General features: G+C 45.3%; 1 protein-coding gene across 1 annotated transcript in view; it reads right to left on the bottom strand.

Moving 5' to 3' along the window:
- Nucleotides 1-16,630, bottom strand: part of HKR1 (HKR1, GLI-Kruppel zinc finger family member) — a 35,658-nt gene extending 19,028 nt beyond the window's left edge. Inside the window, 4 exon segments of the mRNA XM_011952346.1 lie at nt 3,129-3,224; nt 3,685-3,811; nt 16,012-16,099; nt 16,491-16,630. Coding sequence (XP_011807736.1) covers nt 3,129-3,224; nt 3,685-3,811; nt 16,012-16,044 — 256 coding nt within the window. The 5' untranslated portion in view covers nt 16,045-16,099; nt 16,491-16,630.
- Between the last annotated feature and the right edge of the window lie 3,840 nt (nt 16,631-20,470).

The following is a 20,470-nucleotide window of genomic DNA, read 5'->3' as shown; positions in this document are numbered from 1 at the left end:
TGGATCACTTGAGGTCAGGAGTTCAAGACCAGGATTGCAAAAACTGATGAAATCTGAATCTAAATAAAGTCTTTAGTTTATTTAATAGTAAAAAAAAAAAAAAAAAAACAAAAAAGCAAGTAGGGGCTGGGCGTGGTGACTCACATCTGTAATCCCAGCATTTTGGGAGGCCAAGGCAGGTGGATCACTTGAGGTCAGGAGTTCAAGACCAGGATGGCCAACATGGTGAAACCCCATCTCTACTAAAAATACAAAAATTAGACAGGTGTGGTGTGGCACACGCCTGTAGTCCCAGCTATTCAGGAGGCTGAGGCAGGAGAATCGCTTGAATCTGGGAGGCGGAGGTACAATTGTAGTGAGCCGAGATCATGCCACTGTACTCCTGGGTAGGTGACAGAGTAAGACTCCATCTCAATAAAAAAATTAAAAAAGCAAGTAGGTAGGGCACAGATTGGAACATCTGATAAAGAGTTCATCTCAATGATTTATTTTTAAAAATTCAAATTCAAATCAACAAGAAAAGGCAAAAAGAATGGAAAAGGCTTCACAGAAGAGCAAATATCAAGGCCAGTCAAGGAATGAACATATTAAAAGATGCTCAAACTCAAAACTAATTAAATTACAACTACTATGAGAGGCTATTTCATACCCAAAAGATGATCAAAACCTGAAGTCTGACCACACAAAGTATTAGGGAGGATGCAGGGCAACTAGAATCCTCATACAATAAAATGCTATGTGAGCGTGAACAATTGCTACAGATTGAATTCTGTTTCCCCAAAAATGACATATTGGAGTCCAAATCCCTAATATCTCAAAACATGAACTTATTTGGAAACAGGGTTGTTGCAGATGTAATTAGTTAAGATGAGGTCATTAGAGTGGGCCCTAATCCGATATGAATAATGTCCTTACAAACAATGAAAATGTGGACACAGAGACAAGCACACAGGGAGAATGCTATATGAAGATGAAGGCAGACACTGGGGCACTGCTCCTCCACACCAGGGATTGCCAGCAAACCACCAGAAGCTAGAGGAGAGGCATGGGACAGATTCTTCCTCACAGTCCTCGAAAGGAACCAACCCTACCAACACCTTGACCTCTACTTCTAGCCTCCAGAACTGTGAGAAAACAAACTTCTGTTGTTTAAGCCACTCAGTTTGCGGCACTTTGTTGTGGCAGCCCTAGAACACTAATACAACAGCTTTGGAGAACAGTTTGGCATTACTTTGTCAGATTGACCAGGTGCATATTCCTTCACTCAGCTGTCCTAGTCCTAGGTACATATCCTAGATAAATGGGTGCTTATGTGCCCAAGGACATATCTATGAGAAGGTTCACAGCAGCATTCTTTAACTGGTCAAAAGAATACACTGAGGGCCGGGCACGGTGGCTCAAGCCTGTAATCCCAGCACTTTGGGAGGCCGAGATGGGCGGATCACAAGGTCAGGAGATCGAGACCATCCTGGCTAACACGGTGAAACCCTGTCTCTACTAAAAATACAAAAAATTAGCCGGGTGAGGTGGCGGGCGCCTGTGGTCCCAGCTACTCGGGAGGCTGAGGCAGGAGAATGGCGTGAACCGGGAGGCGGAGGTTGCAGTGAGCTGAGATCCGGCCACTGCACTCCAGCCTGGGCGACAGAGCAAGACTCCGTCTCAAAAAAAAAAAAAAAGAATACACTGTTAAAAATGTACCTGTCTAACAAAAATGGAATGGATAAATGAATTGTATTGTAATTATGCATATAATACAATATTATATAGCCATAAAAATGAATGAAGCAGAGCTACATATACCAACATAGTACAAAATTAGTCTCAGTGAAGAAAACACAGTACAGGCCGGGCGCAGTGGCTCAAGCCTGTAATCCCAGCACTTTGGGAGGCCGAGACGGGCAGATCACGAGGTCAGGAGATTGAGACCATCCTGGCTAACACGGTGAAACCCCGTCTCTACTAAAATATACAAAAAATTAGCTGGGCGAGGTGGCGGGCGCCTGTAGTCCCAGCTACTTCGGAGGCTGAGGCAGGAGAATGGCGTGAACCTGGGAGGCGGAGCTTGCAGTGAGCTGAGATCCGGCCACTGCACTCCAGCCTGGGCGACAGAGCGAAACTCCGTCTCAAAAAAAAAAAAAGAAAAGAAAACACAGTACAGAAAGGTATACATAATATGACAACATTGATATAAAGTTTTAAAATATGCCAAACAACAATATAGATGATTTAGCGATTCATACATATGAAGGAAAGAATAAGGCCATACATGAGAATCACAAATCCCTAATATTGAAAAACAATTCCATTGGAGGGATGGGTATAGGATACCGTCAGGGAAGGGGAAATGGGGGTTTCAACTGTTTAGGTAATTTTTTATTTCTTAAGCTGGGCCATTGGCACATGGGTATGTATTTTTTTTTTTTTTTGAGATGGAGTCTCGCTCACTGGCCGGATCTCAGCTCACTGTAAGCTCCGCCTCCCGGGTTTATGCCATTCTCCTGCCTCAACCTCCCGAGTAGCTGGGACTACAGGCGCCCACCACGTCGGCCCGCTAGTTTTTTGTATTTTTTTAGTAGAGACGGGGTTTTACCATGTTAGCCAGGATGGTCTCGATCTCCTAATCTCGTGATCCGCCCGTCTCGGCCTCCCAGAGTCCTGGGATTACAGGCTTGAGCCACCGCGCCCAGCCATGAGTATGTATTTTATTATTAGTCATAGCTTAAGTATTGTGTAATAAATTATGGGAATTGCAGAGGTGGGGATAATTAATTAATCTTAGCATAAGAGTAGCTAGAAAGTATCTAGAAGGGTCGTAGACTTACCATTCATGGGGTAGATGCAGTTTTTAAGATCAGGTGAGAAAGAAGACTGTGAATGAGGAAAGACTAAGCATTATGGAGAAGACAAGTGAGGAATGGAGGCTTCCTGGTGTAGGAAAGAGACAAGGGAACCAGGGAAGTCTCTCCCTCAACTGAAGATTATGTTCCGGAAGGAAGGCCATGTCAGGCAACCTTTCTCTTGGCTTCGGAGGCCTGGAGAAGAGCTTCTTCCCAGTATCTGAGAGATGCCTCCTCCTTCCCTATCTGCCAAGCTGTAGATTATCCCATCTACCCCACACTCACACTCACCTGGACAGAGGTCCAGCGAACATTTTCTCTCCTCTCTCCAGGGCTCTTCCCCTTGCTCCAGCTGAGCAATGAGTTTTGGTTTGGAAGATGGAATTTCTATTCATAGGGAAGAAAATGAGGACATTGTTGGTTATGGGCTCAAGAGGGCATTCTAGAACTCAGAGCTGAAATGGGTGAGGAAACCCAGACGAAACAAAAGACCTATGAATACTTCTCTCTCTGAAGTAGAAGGGTTGACTAAGGAAAGGTGACTCCAATCAGAAAGACAGCATATTATCAACACTTGATGGATGAAAAATCTCCTGGGTTTGGAGCAAAATAAAGACAGAGCGCAAGCCTTGGGAAACAGGCCTGGAAATGCAGTGCCTTCCATAACATGAATAAATCAATCTATCAGCTTGCAGTTCTACTAAATCCAGATTTACCCAGAGGAAAAAGGTAAACTGTTTTTAAGCTTAACTCTAAGGGAAAGGTGCTCTGCAGGTAGCCCTTCCTCACGATGAGTGGAAAATACTCTGTAGGGCAGAGTTTAAGTGCCAAAGGAGGTGGTTCTTACCCAGTGAGACCAGGTGGTTATAAGTCTCCAGCATCACCTCCCTGTGCAGGGTCCTCTGAGCAGGGCTCAACAATCTCCACTCCTCCTGGGTGAAGTCCACAGCCACATCCCTGAATGCCACGAATGCCTTTAACACAAAACACACCTCTGCTCATCCAGGAGCCTGTCTTTCCCTCCCATAGTTTAGAATGAGAGGTCAAGGCTAGGCCCTGTGGCTCATGCCTGTAATCCCTAGCACTTTGGGAGGCTGAGGTGGGCGGATCACCTGAGGTCGAGAGTTCGAGACCAGCCCTACCAACTGGAGAAACCCCGTCTCTACTAAAAATACAAAATTAGCCAGGCATGGTGGCAGGTGCCTGTAATCCCAGTTACTTGCGAGGCTGAGGCAGGAGAATCGCTTGAACCTGGGAGGCGGAGGTTGTGGTGAGCTGAGATCGTGCCATTGCACTCCGGCCCGGGCAACAAGAGCAAAACTCCGTCTAAAAGAAAGAAAGAAAGACAGAAAGACAAGAAAGGAAAGAAAGGAAGAAAGAAAAGAAAGGAAAGAAAGAAAGGAAAGAAAGGAAGAAAGAGAGAAAGAAAGAAAGAAAGAAAGAAAGAAAGAAAGAAAGAAAGAAAGAAAGAAAGAAAGAGAAAGAAAAAGAAAAAGGAAAGAAACGAAATAAAGAGGAAAGAAAGGAAAGAAAAGAAAGAAGAATGAGAGGTCAAAAGGCTTCCCTAAGGGAAGTAGAAAAGATTTCTAGACCCTACTTTGGATTGTGACCTTGGCACCAAGGGGTGAAAGACCATTGTTCTCCTATCTCTGCTCAGCCAGCATCATTTATTCACCTATTACTTACTGTCAATATCCCAGGCTAGCTGCTATGGAAGATAAAAGCAAACAAAACCAAAGCCCTTATCTAGAGGGAGTTTTAAAACTACGCAGGGAGAAGAAGACACCACATAAGCACAACTAAATAGTAAAGAATCACCTTGCTGAGTTTGAAAATTTTCTGAGACTACTTGGTCTCAGTATTTGTTCTACTTGAAGCAGTGGCACCTCTGGGGTTTGGGAGCAAAAAACTCACCAATATATATAGTTCCTACAGCAGGACTCACTCCTTCCTCTATCAAACGCTGCCACTTGCCTGCTCAGGCCTAAGGAGGGAAAGTGGGTGGTGATGAAGAGTGTGGACTCAAACCACACTATCTGGATTTGGAAACCATCTCTGTCCCCAACTAGTGTAACTTCAGGCACTGAATTAGCTGCTCAGCACGTCAGTTTCTCCTGCGAACTAAAAATAACAGTGCTTATCTCAAAGGGTTGTGGTTAGGATTAGGATTACTGTGAAGGGCTCAGACAAAATGCCTGGTGCAGTCCCTGGCTGTTCTATGTAAAATTCCACGCCCTCACACGGGTTTCATTCCCCTCGCCTGCTTTACTGTGTTCCCTTAACTCTAAGATAATACATGATATTCATTTCTATTTTCTGACTTCCCACTAGACGTCAGTTCCATGTGCATGGCTGGATCACTGTGATTGCCCTGGTGTCTACAACAGAATCTGCAAACACTTAGCAGTCAGATATTTTTAAATAACCGAAAATGATTTATTATTATTAGACAAGGAACAAAGTTTCAAACGAACCTCTGCTACCTAGAAAGCTGTACTTTGGAGGATGGGAATATATAACCATCCTTGGCATGGAAGTTTGGTGAGATTTCCAAATGAGTCGGGAAATCTAGCACTGGGATTCTTCCCTGCCCAACACTTACTCTCTTTGGGTACAATCTGTAGTCCATAGAGGGGTTTAATTTGACCCATATACTGCTTTAAAACTTGTGTTTATATCAATGAAATGTTGGAAGATTTCATATGAAAATCTCAATCTGTGGGTTCTGTTAAAAGTCCATAAATCTGACCCCCCTGGGCATTGCACTGCTGTAGGACCACAGTTGGCTGACGGTGACTCATGCTGGGGGTCTATCAGCCGCAACACACTATTGGAGACTGCCTCACCAGTGTCATTCATTTAGGTACATGCCTTGTCTCTTTGATTTGATTTTGCATCCCCTTCTCAGAATGCCTCCATCACTCCTTGTGGGTACGACATTGTGTCTCTAAAACTAATTCCACACTGTACCCTTCCCAGGGAATCCTCCCTATATTTCCTGTCCCCTACCAGCTCCATTATTCTACACTGGCTGGACTATGAAATGGCCTTAAGACTCTACCCACACCCAGTTATACTGATAGCTGTCTCCAAACCCAGCCACTCCCAATGCACTAAATCACAAGAGAAGGGCACAGATGAATGACAGCTTTGGTTCTCACACCTCATCTCTCTCTGGCTATACTTCAGAGCTACCTGGGTGGTGTTTTAAATTATGGATTCTTGAGTCCCACCACAAATCAATAAAACCAGGAAGCCTGGGCATGGTGGCTCACGCTTGTAATCCCAGCACTTTGGGAAGCCGAGGCGGGCGGATCAGGAGGTCATGAGATCGAGACCATCCTGGCTAACACGGTGAAACCCCATCTCTACTAAAAATACAAAAAACTAGCCGGGTGTGGTGGCGGGTGCTTGTAGTCCCAGCTACTTGGGAGGCTGAGGCAGGAGAATGGCGTAAACCCGGGAGGCGGAGCTTGCAGTGAGCCAAGATGGCGCCACTGCACTCCAGCCTGGGCGACAGAGCTAGACTCTATCTCAAAAAATAATAATAATAAAAAAATAAAAAAACAGGGGATGGGGCTTTTGTACTTCTAAAGGCTCCTAAAAGTACAGTGATAGTTGTGAATCACTGGGTCAGAGAAATTTCAAGAGGGAGAGGTCATGTAGGATTGAGGATCAGGAAAAGTTCATGAGAAGGAGGTACTCACTGTTGAATCTAGGTGGTGAGTGTTCAATGTATAAGGCTTCTGGTTTTTTCCATATGTCTGAAACTGTTCATCATTAAACACTGGAGAGAAAAAGACTATTCAGGTACCTGCCTAGTCGCTGTTGTGATTTGCTTTTACAACCCCTTCTCAGAACATACACACATACACCCCTTGAAAATCTCCAGTGGGCCGGGCGCGGTGGCTCAAGCCTGTAATCCCAGCACTTTGGGAGGCCGAGACGGGCGGATCACGAGGTCAGGAGATCGAGACCATCCTGGCTAACACAGTGAAACCCCGTCTCTACTAAAAATACAAAAACTAGCCGGGCGAGGTGGCGGGCGCCTGTAGTCCCAGCTACTCCGGAGGCTGAGGCAGGAGAATGGCGTAAACCCGGGAGGCGGAGCTTGCAGTGAGCTGAGATCCGGCCACTGCACTCCAGTCCGGGCGACAGAGCGAGACTCTGCCTCAAAAAAAAAAAAAAAAAAAAAAAAAAAAAGAAAATCTCCAGTGAAGGAGCTACATTACAGAGCAACTAATGTTACTTTAACACATTTAACACAACCGGTTATTCCTCCAGCCCCGGAACAACTCATGGTTTGTCTGTGAACCATGCATGTAGGGGGCATTGTAAACACTCTATGGCTGACCCTCATGATCCACTCCAAATCTCTCCCACTGAGTAGAAACACAGCTAGAAGCTTGGGGGAGTTAACTCATCCACTTACCAGCCGAAAAGTAAATATATGAAAAATGAATGGTAACCAACAGGCCACAAGAAGTCTTACTGCAGGATTCTAGCAAAAAACTTCCTCTGATTTGTAAGATGGAATCACAGGAAGTCAGCACTTTTCCTGATGCTCAGAAACATGGGCACAGATTACCCAAAAAGGCAGCAGGGCTTAGTGCACTGGCTCAATGTGTGGTCCCTGAACCTGCAGCACTAGCATCCCCTGGGAACTTGTTAGAAATAAAAATTCTCAGTCCCCATCCTAGGGCTACTGAATCAGAAACTGCGGGGGGAGCCCAGCAACCTGTTTGAACAAGGCTTCCAAGTAATTCTGATGCACACTAAAGTTTAACAACTACTCAGTGGCTAAAAGCACAAACTTTGGAGACAAACTGTTCAAATTACAGTCCCCTCTCTTAGCTATCTTACCTACTTAGATATCTTAGTATCTGTGTCTCAATTTCCTATAAAATCGATATTATAATAGTACTCACCTTATAGGGCCATTGTGAGAATTAAACAAAGTTGCTATTGGGAAACATCCTATGGCTTTGAGGGGAACCAGCCTGGATGAGGCTGACACTGTAGAGAACAGGGTAGACTGCGGAGATGAAAGAACCCCAGTCCTTGGTAAGCTTATGGAGCTGAAGGACCAATCCCAAAGTGCACCCACTGTCTGAACTTCCTTTTATATGGGCTAAGTTACTTATTGTTTAGAACAACCTAAATTCGGTTTACTGTTGCCTGTGGCCAAAAGCATTGTATCTAACCAGTGGGTGGGTACAGTGATGGCCCCAGTGAATCATGCCTCCCTGTTTCGACCCTTCATGCAATCTCCTCCTAAACTAACCCTGGGCTTGGCCATGGGACTTGCTTTATCCAGTGGGACATCAGCAAACATGATGCAAGCAGACGTTTGAGAGGCATCTGAGTACAGGGCTGGCCTTCTCTCTGTGCAGGAAACCTTGAGACCACCATATAAATAACCTGAGCTTGCCTGCTGAAGAGGCCACATGGAGGAGAACCAGGAATCGAAGCATCCCAGCCAACCAGGCTGTCAACCACCAGACAGGTTGAGACCATCCGGCTCTAGCTGAGCAGCCTACAGCCACATGTGGATGCCAAGAGGATCAGCCCAGCCATGCCGGGCCTACTTGCTGACCCACAGGATTTTGAAAAAATGATTTCATTTTAAGCCGCTAAGTTCTTTTTTTTTTTTTTTTTTTTTTAGACGGAGTCTCGCTCTGTCGCCCGGGCTGGAGTGCAGTAGCTGGATCTCAGCTCACTGCAAGCTCCGCCTCCCGGGTTTACGCCATTCTCCTGCCTCAGCCTCCCGAGTAGCTGGGACTTCAGGCGCCCGCCACCTCGCCCGGCTAGTTTTTTGTATTTTTTAGTAGAGACGGGGTTTCGTCGTGTTAGCCAGGATGGTCTCGATCTCCTGACCTCGTGATCCGCCCGTCTCGGCCTCCCAAAGTGCTAGGATTACAGGCTTGAGCCACCGCGCCCGGATTTTTGTATTTTTAGTAGAGATGGGGTTTCACTCTGTCACCCAGGCTGGAGTGCGATGGTGTGGTCTCAGCTCACTGCAACCTCTGCCTCCCGGGTTCAAGTGATTCTCCTGCTCCCGCCTCAGCCTCCCAAGTAGCTGGGACTACAGGCGTGTGCCACCACATCCGGCTAATTTTTGTATTTTTAGTAGAGATGGGGTTTCACTATGTTGGTCAGACTGGTCTCGAACTCCTGACCTTGTGATCTGCCCACCTCGGCCTTCCAAAGTGCTGGGATTACAGGCAAAAGCCACTGCATCCAGCCTAAGCCACTGTGTTCTTTAGGTCACTAAGTTGGTACACAGAAGTGAAGTGCTGCCATAACAAAATACCTAAAACGTGGTATTAGCTCTGGGAGCAGGACATGGGCAGAGGCTTGGAAAGCATACAGGAAAACTATTAACACAGGCTGGAAAAGCACTAAACAAACTGCTAGTGGGAACTGGAAAAGGAGTGAGGAAACTGATATGGCAGCTTGAACAAGGCAACTCGTATTATATATTAGCAAAGCTACTGTCTGCATGAACTTGGAAAACAGAAAATATACCTGATGAATTTTTAGATCTAGTTAAAGAGATCTCTAGAAAGCCTGCTAAAAGCTTCAGTTGGGCTGGGCGTGGTGGCTTACATTTGTAATGCTAACACTTTGGGAGGTCAAGGCGGGCGGATCACCTGAGGTCAGGAGTTCGAGACCAGCCTGACCAACATGGAGAAACTCCGTCTCTACTAAAATACAAAATTACCCAGGTGTAGTGGTGCATGCCTGTAATCCCAGCTACTTGGGAGGCTGAGGCAGGAGAATCGCTTGAACCTGGGAGGCGGAGGTTGCAGTGAGCCGATATCGCACCATTGCACTCCAACCTGGGCAACAAGAGGGAAACTCTGTCTCAAAAAAAAAAAAAAAAATTCAGTTGGATGTTTCTAGCAACATATAATAATGTCCAGAAACAGAAGAGCTAAAGAAGTAATTATACAGCTTGCAAGCATAATTTAGAGGAAATATAGACAAGTCAGGACTTGCTAGCTTGGAAATAAAATTGTTTTACATCTTCAGTCTCTCCAGCTGGCACATGTCTCAAAATAAAAAAATAAACTCAGAGTAAAGATCAAATCAAGAGTTTGCCTAAAAGACCCAAACTTTAGGACCTCTGAAGTGTTAAGGGGATGCCTAGTGGAGTCTCCAACCCACACAAAAAGGCTTCTGAGATTCGTATGGGCATTGTCCCATAGCACTGACATCTTGCCAAAGATGAGAGGCATATTTGACTGTGATTTCAGCTTTTGCTTAATAGAGTAGTCCCAAATCTGGTAAATGGGAAACCCATAGAGTTTTCAAGGAAGTCTGAAGGATCTGAAACAGTTCAAAATGAAGAGGCCTCCTCCATGCCTAATTCTTGTCCTTTCTGAATGGGAGCATCTACTGCAGTGTCTCTCTGTCACCGCTGTATGTTAGGTAGGACACGTTTGGGGTGGAGGGAAACAAATGACTCGCCTTTTTAGCACACAAGTATCTGACTCAAAAAGGATCCACTGGAGAAGCTTTTGCCACATCCAGACTGTTACACATAAGATACTGGACTTTTGAATTTGAAGATGACACTTTTGGGGATCTTGGGAGGGGGGTGAGTTTATCTTGCACATGGTAAGGGTATGAATCATTGGGACCAATAAATCATGTCTCCCTGTATCTAGTCCCTTATGTTATCCCCTCCTATGATGACTCTGGACTTGGCCATGTGACTTCCTTTGGCCAAAAGGACATCAGTGAACATGACAAAAGCCAAAACCTTAAAAGTACTTGTTAACTGGGGCTGTCCTCTCTTCCTCTGTAGAGAAACCCAAGACCGTGTGACCAAGCCCAAGCCCACATGGAAGAGAACCAAGAAGAAACTAGGCACCCCAGCCAACCAGCCTCCTGTCACGCATGGCTAGTCCTCCAGCCCTGGTCAAAATGCCAGCTGACTGCAGCAAAATGACAAGACCAGGTGAAACCTGCAAACCTACCTGCGCCCAGCCCAAAATATGAACCTACCCAATTATGTGCTAATAAGTGATTTTGTTTTAAGCCACTGATGTTTAGGATTGTTTATTATACAGCAAAGGCTAATACACTGATAGAGGGATCACGTTATATGAAAAATACTTGGTGACTAACGTGACTGTTGGCTTGCTGGGATGCCCATGATGTCAGAAACTCCTAAGCTAGTTTTGGAGAGCAGCAGATTCAGTCTTCCCATTTCTCACTCACTCCTGGGCATGAATTCATTAAATGGGAAAGGGAACAACAGATTGACCTGACCTACTTTTATTTTTCTCCTCTTTTTTCAGCTGAGTGGATAAAAAGTAAATGTATCTAAGTTAAAAGTATACATAAGATGACTCCCCTGTGGTAACAACAAACACACTTTCAGACTGAACAATCAGAACATGACGTCAGACAACAGGATACAACATTTGAAATGAGGACTGTCCTAAATATCCAGGATACTGAAATGAGGCACTAAAGGTTTCTGAAAAGTGATGTTACTGCAATGTTGGGGAAAGTGAGGATTACAGAAACATGTAGTGGGTGGCAAAGAACCAAGTCAACATTTGGAAACAAATCAGGACACTATGTGAGCTTTCATATGAGAGAAGAAAGAAACCTGAGTTGGCAGGTCTACCCTGGCAATCAAAATCTGCACAGTGTAATAACTAAAATAAAAACAAATAAAAGTTGCACAGTAGGGCTGGGCGTGGTTGCTCACACCTGTAATCCCAGCACTTTGGGAGGCCGAGGTGGGTGGATCACCTGAGGTTAGGAGTTCAAGACCAATCCGACCAACATGGTGAAACCCCATCTCTACTAAAAATACAAAACGAACCGGGCATGGTGGCGCGTGCCTGTAATTGTAGCTACTTGGGAGGCTAAGGCAGGAGAATCACTTGAACCTGGGAGGCAGAGGTTGCAGTGAGCTGAGATCATGCCATTGCACTCTAGCCTGGGCAACAAGAATGAAACTCCATCTAAAAAAATAATAATAAATGAATAGAATAAAATAAAATAAAAATTGCACAGTATAAAGCAACACATGGTGAAGAAGGGAGTCTCAGAAAAGAAAGAAATAATTGGAAGTTCAAATTCTTTAGAACTGGCAGGGTTCAGGGCTGGCCGCAGTGCTCATGCCTGTAATTCCAGCACTTTGGGAGGCCAAGGAGGTGGATCACTTGAGGTCAGGAGTTTGAGACCAGCCTGGCCAATATGGTGAAACCCTGTCTCTATGAAAAATACAAAAATTGGCCAGCTGTGGTAGCGGGCACCTGTAATCCCAGCTACTCAAGGGGCTGAGACAAGAGAATTGCTCAAACCTGTGAGGCAGAGGTTGCAGTGAGCCGAGATCGATCCCAGTCTGATGCAGTGGGACATAGTGACACAGCGAGACTCTGTCTCAAAAAAATAAATAAATAAATAAAAAATAAAACAGCGGGGCACAGGGGGTCACGCCTGTAATCCCAGCACTTTGGGAGGCCCAGGCGGGCAGATCACGAGGTCAGGAGATCAAGATCCTGGATAACACGGTGAAACCCTGTCTCTACTAAAAATACAAAAACTTAGCCGGGCGTGGTGGTGGGCGCCTGTAGTCCCAGCTACTCAGGAGGCTGAGGCAGGAGAATGGCATGAACCTGGGAGGCGGATTGCAGTGAGCCAAGATCACGCCCCACTGCACTCCAGCCTGGGCGACAGAGCGAAACTCTATCTCAAAAACAAAAAACAAAAAAGAACTGGCAGGGTTCAAATCTCCAACTGGTGTGGTTGCCCAATGCTTCAAAACAGTCATTTCTATTCACCTTGTCATATTTTGTTTTGAGAATAAAAACCTATATAAGAATTTCCTGTACAATGCTGATCATAGAAGTATTATCTGCAACAGTTAAATATTGGAAACAGGAGTCCACAAATTGGGAAACAATGGATGAGTTCATTCATTCAATGGATTACTATGGAAATTATTTTCAGTGGGATAAGTATTGGCTGCTCCTACACCTTTAAAAATAGGGCTGGGTAGATACACTGCCAGTAACTTTACTACATTATGATTTTACCATTAGGGCCTGTCAAAATATGTGTTTGTAGGGGTATGTGTGCATATAAAATAAAATTAAATCCCAGTGAGAAAGGAATCCTAAAATAAAAATGGAAGACTCCTGAGTGTACAGGCTGTGTTTTACCCATCATTAACCGTAATCTCCTGAGTGTTGTGCACATAGCAGACACTCAAGTTTGTTGTATGGCATCAAGGAAAAGGAAAACTGCTAAGGAAAAAAATAACATAATGTGCCTGCCAGTTCATCTCATTGTTACAAATTTAACACAAATTTTAATTTATTCTCTTAGGCAAAGGTCCTGGGCAGTTAACACCTAATGTCCTAAGATAGCCTTGCTTTGATTATTTTGTATAATTCAGATGTCATGCATATCAAGAGTACCTGGAAATTCTACCCAATGCCCCTGAAATACGTGATTAATCACATGCCTAAAATAACACACCAAAGCAAACAACGGAAACGTGTTTGTTGCTTAGTTCCTTCAAATCATTTATTTAAGGTTGTGATTCCTTCATGCACCAGACATTTCATGTGTGCTAGACATGAGAGGCACAGAGGTTTCATCTTAAACAACTATTTAAATGCTCATGTTCTTTAATTTTTCCTAAGTAAATACTTTGTTAAAAAGCTACATTGAAGAACATCTTGTTTCTGTTTCTGTAGAGGATGCAGTTCCCGGTGGACCTACTGACAATGAAGAAGGTGGCAAAGGAAAAGTCAGCTACCACAAACTTCTGACTTTTCCCAGCCAATCAGAAAGAATGTTTCCCTGATAACACTGGGAGAGGTGAAGAAAGTACACACAAAAAGGCTGGATGCTGTGGCTCACGCCTGTAATCCCAGCACTTTGGGAAGCTGAGGTGGGCAGATCACCTGAGGTCAGGAGTTTGAAACCAGCCTGGCCAACATGGCGAAACCCCATCTCTACTAAAAATATAAAAATTAGCCGGGCGTGGTAGCACACGCCTGTAATCCCAGGTACTCTGGGAGGCTGAGGCAGAAGAATCGCTTGAACCCAAGAGGCAGAGGTTGCAGTAAGCCAAGATCGTGCCACTACACTCCAATCTGGGCGACAGAGCAAGACTCCGTCTCAAAAAAGAACAAAGTACACACAAAAAAACATTCAGTGTTACCTTGGGAAATGTCTTGAATTGGATTTCTTATGTATTCCTGGTATTAACACTTTCAAATGAATTAAATATTTTAGAAATGAGAAACAGAAGTCTCGGGGTTGCTCTGATAACATCCAGGAATGCATAGTCCCCACCACAGGAGTCCACAATTAAGAAATCTCTTTTCCTGTCTAATTCCACTCAGATTTCTTGATAAGAATAGTCAAGGCATATCTGAAATAACCAAGTTAACTCATATCAAAAATGACTGTTAACCAGCCTGGCAACTATGTTGGTGCTTGAGCCACCACACCTGGCCAAGGTTGATTTTTAAATATGCATAAGTGGCTGGGTGTGGTGGCTCATGCCTGTAATCCCAGCACTTTGGGAGGCCGAGGTGGGCGGATCCTGAGGTCAGGAGATCGATACCATCCTGGCTGACACGGTGAAATCCCGTCTCTACTAAAAATACAAAAAATTGGCCGGCGCGGTGGCTCAAGCCTGTAATCTCAGCACTTTGGGAGGCCGAGACGGGCGGATCACGAGGTCAGGAGATCGAGACCATCCTGGCGAACACGGTGAAACTCCGTCTCTACCAAAAAAAATACAAAAAACTAGCCGGGCGAGGTGGCGGGCGCCTGTAGTCCCAGCTACTCGGGAGGCTGAGGCAGGAGAATGGCGTAAAAGCCGGGAGGCGGAGCTTGCAGTGAGCTGAGATCCGGCCACTGCACTCCAGCCTGGGCGACAGAGCGAGACTCCGTCTCAAAAAAAAATAAAATAAAATAAAATAAAAAAATACAAAAAATTAGCCAGGCGTGGTGTCGAGCACCTGTAGTCCCAGCTACTAGGGAGGCTGAGGCAGGAGAATGGCGTGCACCTGGGAGGCGGAGCTTGCAGTGAGCCAAGATGGAGCCACTGCACTCCAACCTGGGTGACAGAGTGAGACTCCCTCTCAAAACAAAAACAAAAACAAAAAACCTTAAGCAAGTCCACTGGCCACCATAATCCTTATACACTGTAGCAACAGTCCAGCCTCTGAAACTATGCTTCCTTGCCACCTCCCACTGGAATGCCTTCCCCCAGTCTCCAACTTACCAAACCAGTCAGGGGCAACTGAGACAGCCCTACTTCTAGGAGTCCTCCCCAAGCATTTGAAATCACAGGCAGCTGTGCTGTCCCTGCCCTTCATCCACATTACCGAACAATTATGCATGTATGTCTGTTTACTTTTATTTAAACTGTTCCATATGTGTTGTTCACAATTAACTATTTCATGAGTGACTGTGGTATGGAGCAGAAAGGAATGCTGAGGGAAGACTCCTGTCAGACTGAGCCACTCTTCCAGGACTAGGAATGATCTCAAAGGTAAAATTCAGGTCAGACTATGCTGGGAGTCAAAAAGACCAAAGGGATCATGCCCAACTCAGCATTTCACTGGAGGTTATATAATCAAACAGCAAACTGTTTATCATGAATGCAGGATGTGAGCAAACTCACACTGCGACTGACACCAAAAGGTTTGCTGAGGGCCATCACTGCCTGGCGCTGGGCTCCTTCAAGTTATCTACCAGGAAATCTAGAGAACCACCATTGTTCGCAGTCTCCCAATTGCGAACCAAATGGCCAACTGACAATTACCTGACAATCATCCCCCCTTTCTGGTTATCTCTTTTACCAATAAATACAGGAGAGCTGTGTAAAGCTCAGGGCCCTTGACCACTAGAGACAAAGTGCCCCCTGACCGCTTCTTCCAAATATTCTCTTTTGTCTCTTGTTTTTTATTCCCTTTGTTCTGTCCACCAGGTCCGTGCAGGTTAAAAGTGGCGCCCCGGACAGCGACAGAATCGGATGCTCTACAAGACTATATCAAACTGTTCCTCCTTGTTCTACAGACTAGTAATGACTTTGCCCAATACCAACAAGGCAGCCTCCAGGACAAAAGGTAATGGAACCCATTCTGTTGACAGCCAAGATGGAATTACAGGTAATTCTCACCTCCTTTTTGGCTCTCAGGAGCCCTGTGGCCATTTTCTGGTCTCCTGCGTGCTCTTCCTGGAGAAGGGCAAAGTCTCAGAAGACAGATCTGGGGATGTAAAGAGAAATAAAACAGTGGCCTAGGTGGAAACTGCCTCCCCAGGAGGTGAAGCGGAGTCCGCTCCAGAGCCCCATAGTTGGGGTCGGGGATGTCACAGAAATCACCGGGGCAGCCAATTCCCATCCAGATGGGGCCCAGGATGACCCAGCACCCTCAAGCTCAGCCGCAAGCTCGGGCCAGGGAGTGAAGCCCTTGTCCCCAAGCAACAGAGTGAGGGTTTGTCTCTAACCCTGTGGGCTCAAATGAAAGGAAAATGGCCTGGAGGTGCCCACAGGAGAGCGCCCGAGTTCTGAGCCAGCTCTGCGGCTCCCAGCCTGCGTCCCCGTGAGTAACACAGGGACACGCAGAGGGGCATGCTGACTGCCTATAGGGCACTCACGGAACGCGGGTGCACGCTGCGGATCTTGAAGCCGAAAGTCAGGTAACAAGATGCAGAGGGGTGGGAAAGACCTGAAGAGGCAGGCCTTCCCGGATCCCAACCAACCTAACGCGCCGGGCCCACCGACCGGACGTGCTTCTGACGTCAACGCTACACTTTGAGGAGGATAGGGAGGGGGCGGAAGTGACCGCAGAGGCCTCTGGGGATTGTAGTTTCCAAGCTAGAGAGGCTGAGAAGTAGTTGGCTTTGCCCACCACACAGGGTGCCTCTGACATTTGCACAGCGCACACAACCCAGTTTAGGAGCCCACTGTTAAGATGCCCAAGTGACGTTGACAAGTTCATCCTCTGTAAGCCAATGAGATCTGCTGACCTCGAGAGCATCGCGGGACGGCCGAAGGATTCTGGAAAATGTGGTCCCAGCGCTCTGCGGGTGGCCAGTGTGCGCTGACCTTCAGGTGCAGGTGAGCTGCACTCACTACCCAAGTCTCCGCCCTGATGCGCCCTTCCCCGAGCAGGTGCCAGGTCGGGACAGGCGCGGCTCAGGGAGAGACGATGCTTTGCGGGAACTCTCAGCTTGGAGGCGACACCGGCCCTTTGTCCCCTAGAGTAGGAGGGTGTACCAGGACAGGGAACCCCAAGGCTATTTTCGGGGGACAGCGGGATTGGCTTTGGGCAAACTCCCGGAATGGAGATGGGGGAGACTGGTCGCGTGTCCCTAGGATTTCAGGGGATGCAGACTGAACTTGGGGTGAACAGCAAAAGATCCCCTGGTGGTGGTGAGGACCCGAGGCTTGATCGGGAAATTCCCGAAGTTGGAGGCTGGGGTACAGGTGCTGCTTGGAGAAAACTTCTGGAGGGTGGGGTGGAGGTGGGGCGGTGTTGGAAAGGAGGCATAATTCTGTTTTGTTCAACGGGGGTGTTTTCTTTTTGCTTTGATTTTATTTTTAAAGATATCACATTAAAATACTGTTTATCTTGATTACTGAGTTTTTTTTGTTTTTTTTTTTTTTTTCTGGTGTCTCTTTAAATTCTGTATCCACAGTCCCCAGCATTTACAGAAGTGAGGGCCTGGCTTCTGGGCATCAAGCAGCCAGAAAGTCCCTTATGAGCTTTCTCTGAATTGTTGAGTTGTGAGTGAGTGATCTTTTCCTTTCCTGATTTCCTTAATATCCACAATTTCCTCATAACCATCCCTCCAAAGCCATACCCACAAGGCACCTCCAAGACCTATCATGAAGCAGATATTCAAAGATTATTTGTAAATCTTCATACCCCACCCCCTCCAGAATGTCGTCCAACATCCTTTTGCCTGGAGAAGTAAAAAACAAGGTTTGCATGTTGAATATCAGCCTCTCCCATTGGGTGGGTGTTTAGGAAGGAGGATCAGCCAAGAGCCTTATTCCAGCCCAGGTAGATGATCTGGCCAAAGATTTAATATCTATAAATGTAGAATGCTTGTAACAGAACTCGGTGGGAACCAAAGTTAGGCATGGGGCTGGGCTTTAAGGAGCAGAAATGAAAAGGAGGGACTAGAAAACTTCAGAAAGATATGGTAGGGGTGGGGGTGGAGATGCAGTGAGGATGTGGGATCCTGAGATGATCCAAATCCCTATGTTTAGATGTAGGTGTACAAAGGGAATAAAGAGAGACCCAGGCTGATGGGGTATTTGTAATAAATCAAACATAATATAACAGCAGGTCAAGTGATAAGGGGACTCTCAAGTGATAAGGGTCAAGTGATAAACAGTGAAAGGAGCTGTATCAAACTCTACAGAAATTAACAAACATCAACAAGACACCTAAGAAAGCATTTACAGCTGCATTCATTTAAATCAAAGGTGACAGTCACTGAGTGCTGTGTGCCAAGTACAATGATACACTCTCACCTGAGTTACCCTCGTAAATCTTAACCACTTGTCATATCTGTGCTTTAAGGAGTCCTATTTTCCACTCTTAATTGGCTTGAGATGTGAAAATCCATCTAAATTATAAATGCAGTGGGGAAAAAAAATCTAGTCATGCCCATTAAGGGAACATGTCTAGTTAAAATTAACATAAATAAAAATCAGCAAAAAACAAAAAAGTAAATTGAAAAAATATTATTTGAAATTAAAAGCCCTACAAACCACTGTGTCACTGATGAGTTAAAGAAACTGCCCTGCAAACCAGAAAATACACTGGGAGAAACAATAGTTAAAATACTTCAGATCTAAAGCTGTGGAATGAGGCTACCTCAGTTCCAAAAATATCAACTTTGGGAGGCCAAGGCGGGCAGGCAGATCACTTGAGGTCAGGAGTTTGAGACGAGCCTGGCCAACATGGCAAAACCCCAACTCTATTAAAAACACAAAAATTAGCTTGGGTATGGTGGTCAGTGCCTATAATCCCAGCTACTCGGGAGGGTGAGGCAGGAGAATCAATTAAAACCCAGGAGGCGGAGGTTGCAGTGAGCCAAGAGCCAAGCTTGCGCCATTGCACTCCAGCCTTGGCAACAAGAGTGAATTAAAAAAAAAAAAGCAAGGAGTTATTAGCTCTACATACCAATTTTTTTTTTTTTTTTTTTGAGACAGAGTCTCGCTCTGTCGCCCAGGCTGGAGTGCACTGGTGCCATCTCGGCTATTTTTTTTTTGTATTTTTAGTAGAGACGGGGTTTCACCGTGTTAGCCAGGATGGTATTGATCTCCTGACCTCGTGATCCACCCACCTCGGCCTCCCAAAGTGCTGGGATTACAGGCGTGAGCCACTGCACCCGGCCAAGCTCCATATACATTTATAGAAGAAACTTCTAATTTGAAAAACTCAAAGGTTTAAGTAAAAATGATCACAAAAAGGGAAGAACTTCCAGAATCTTGGGGACAGAGGGTGGTGTGGTGGGAAGAGAGGGAATTACTCTGACACCAATGAATCAAAAAAGTTATTAAAGATTAATTTCAAATGAATAAAACTAAAAACCAAGACTTACAGAATGAGACTAAAACCATGACAGGAGGACAACTTTTAGCCTGAAAGTAGCCTATGACTTAGAAATTAAGGCAAAAAAACTAATGAGTAAGCAGTTACCCTTCAGGTTAGAAAACCAACAGCATAACAGTATATGAGAGAGGGAAGAAATAATCAGATGGGGCTGAGATGGGGGATTATGGGGATGAAGGAGGCAGGAAGAGCATGTGAAGTCTGTGCATAAAGTCACTCCCTAAGTACAGTCCCTTGGAGGAACGTGGGTGCACAAGGATCAGGCTAGGTGTAAAAGGTGACAGACAATCCTGGAGGGTACATTCAAGGGTTGATAGCGGCTAAGAAAACAGGAGGGAAAGTCAAGTGTGGAGCCTTTCCTGTCCCTAGCATGGAGGATATCAGGAGCTGATGAGTGAAAGTGATAAACAGCATTCTCATCACAAAAAAAAAGTCAAGTATTTGAGGCAATGGATAGGATAATTTGACTTAATCATTCCACATTGTATTGAAAAATCATAACATTATTTTGTACCCCATAAATATATACAATTTAAAAGATGGATAAAAATCAGCAACAAAAATGAAAAAATATTCTTTATTTTTCAAACATTTACAATTTATGGAGTACAATCTAATTCATCAATATATGTAATTTTTTTAAACGCTAAGTCAATAAACACAGGAAACAGCACCTTGGGAGGGAGAGAAGGAAAATGGGCACAATATGCCCTTAGAAAGACACAGCGTTTAAATCCATGCATGTGGGAACTCCAGGGTTCAAGACTAGGGGTCAGTCAAAACACACCCAGGCTTATCACCTATAGCCACAGGATGGCACCAACACCCACTGCTCCAGCCTGAGCTGGCCAGAGAGAGAGAGCATCCAGGAAAAGCTGGAACTTCCCAGAAGGTCCTGAGACCTGTGTGTACTACACTGAAATCCACTGAAGAGGGCCCGATGTGAGAGGAAAAAAAACACCGAGGAAATGTAATTTATTTGTGTATTTTTTTTTTTTTTTTTTT

The sequence above is a fragment of the Colobus angolensis genome, unplaced genomic scaffold, assembly GCF_000951035.1.
Source record: "Colobus angolensis palliatus isolate OR3802 unplaced genomic scaffold, Cang.pa_1.0 Scaffold34, whole genome shotgun sequence".
NCBI lineage: Eukaryota > Metazoa > Chordata > Mammalia > Primates > Cercopithecidae > Colobus > Colobus angolensis.
This window is presented reverse-complemented; position numbering and strand designations above follow the sequence as displayed.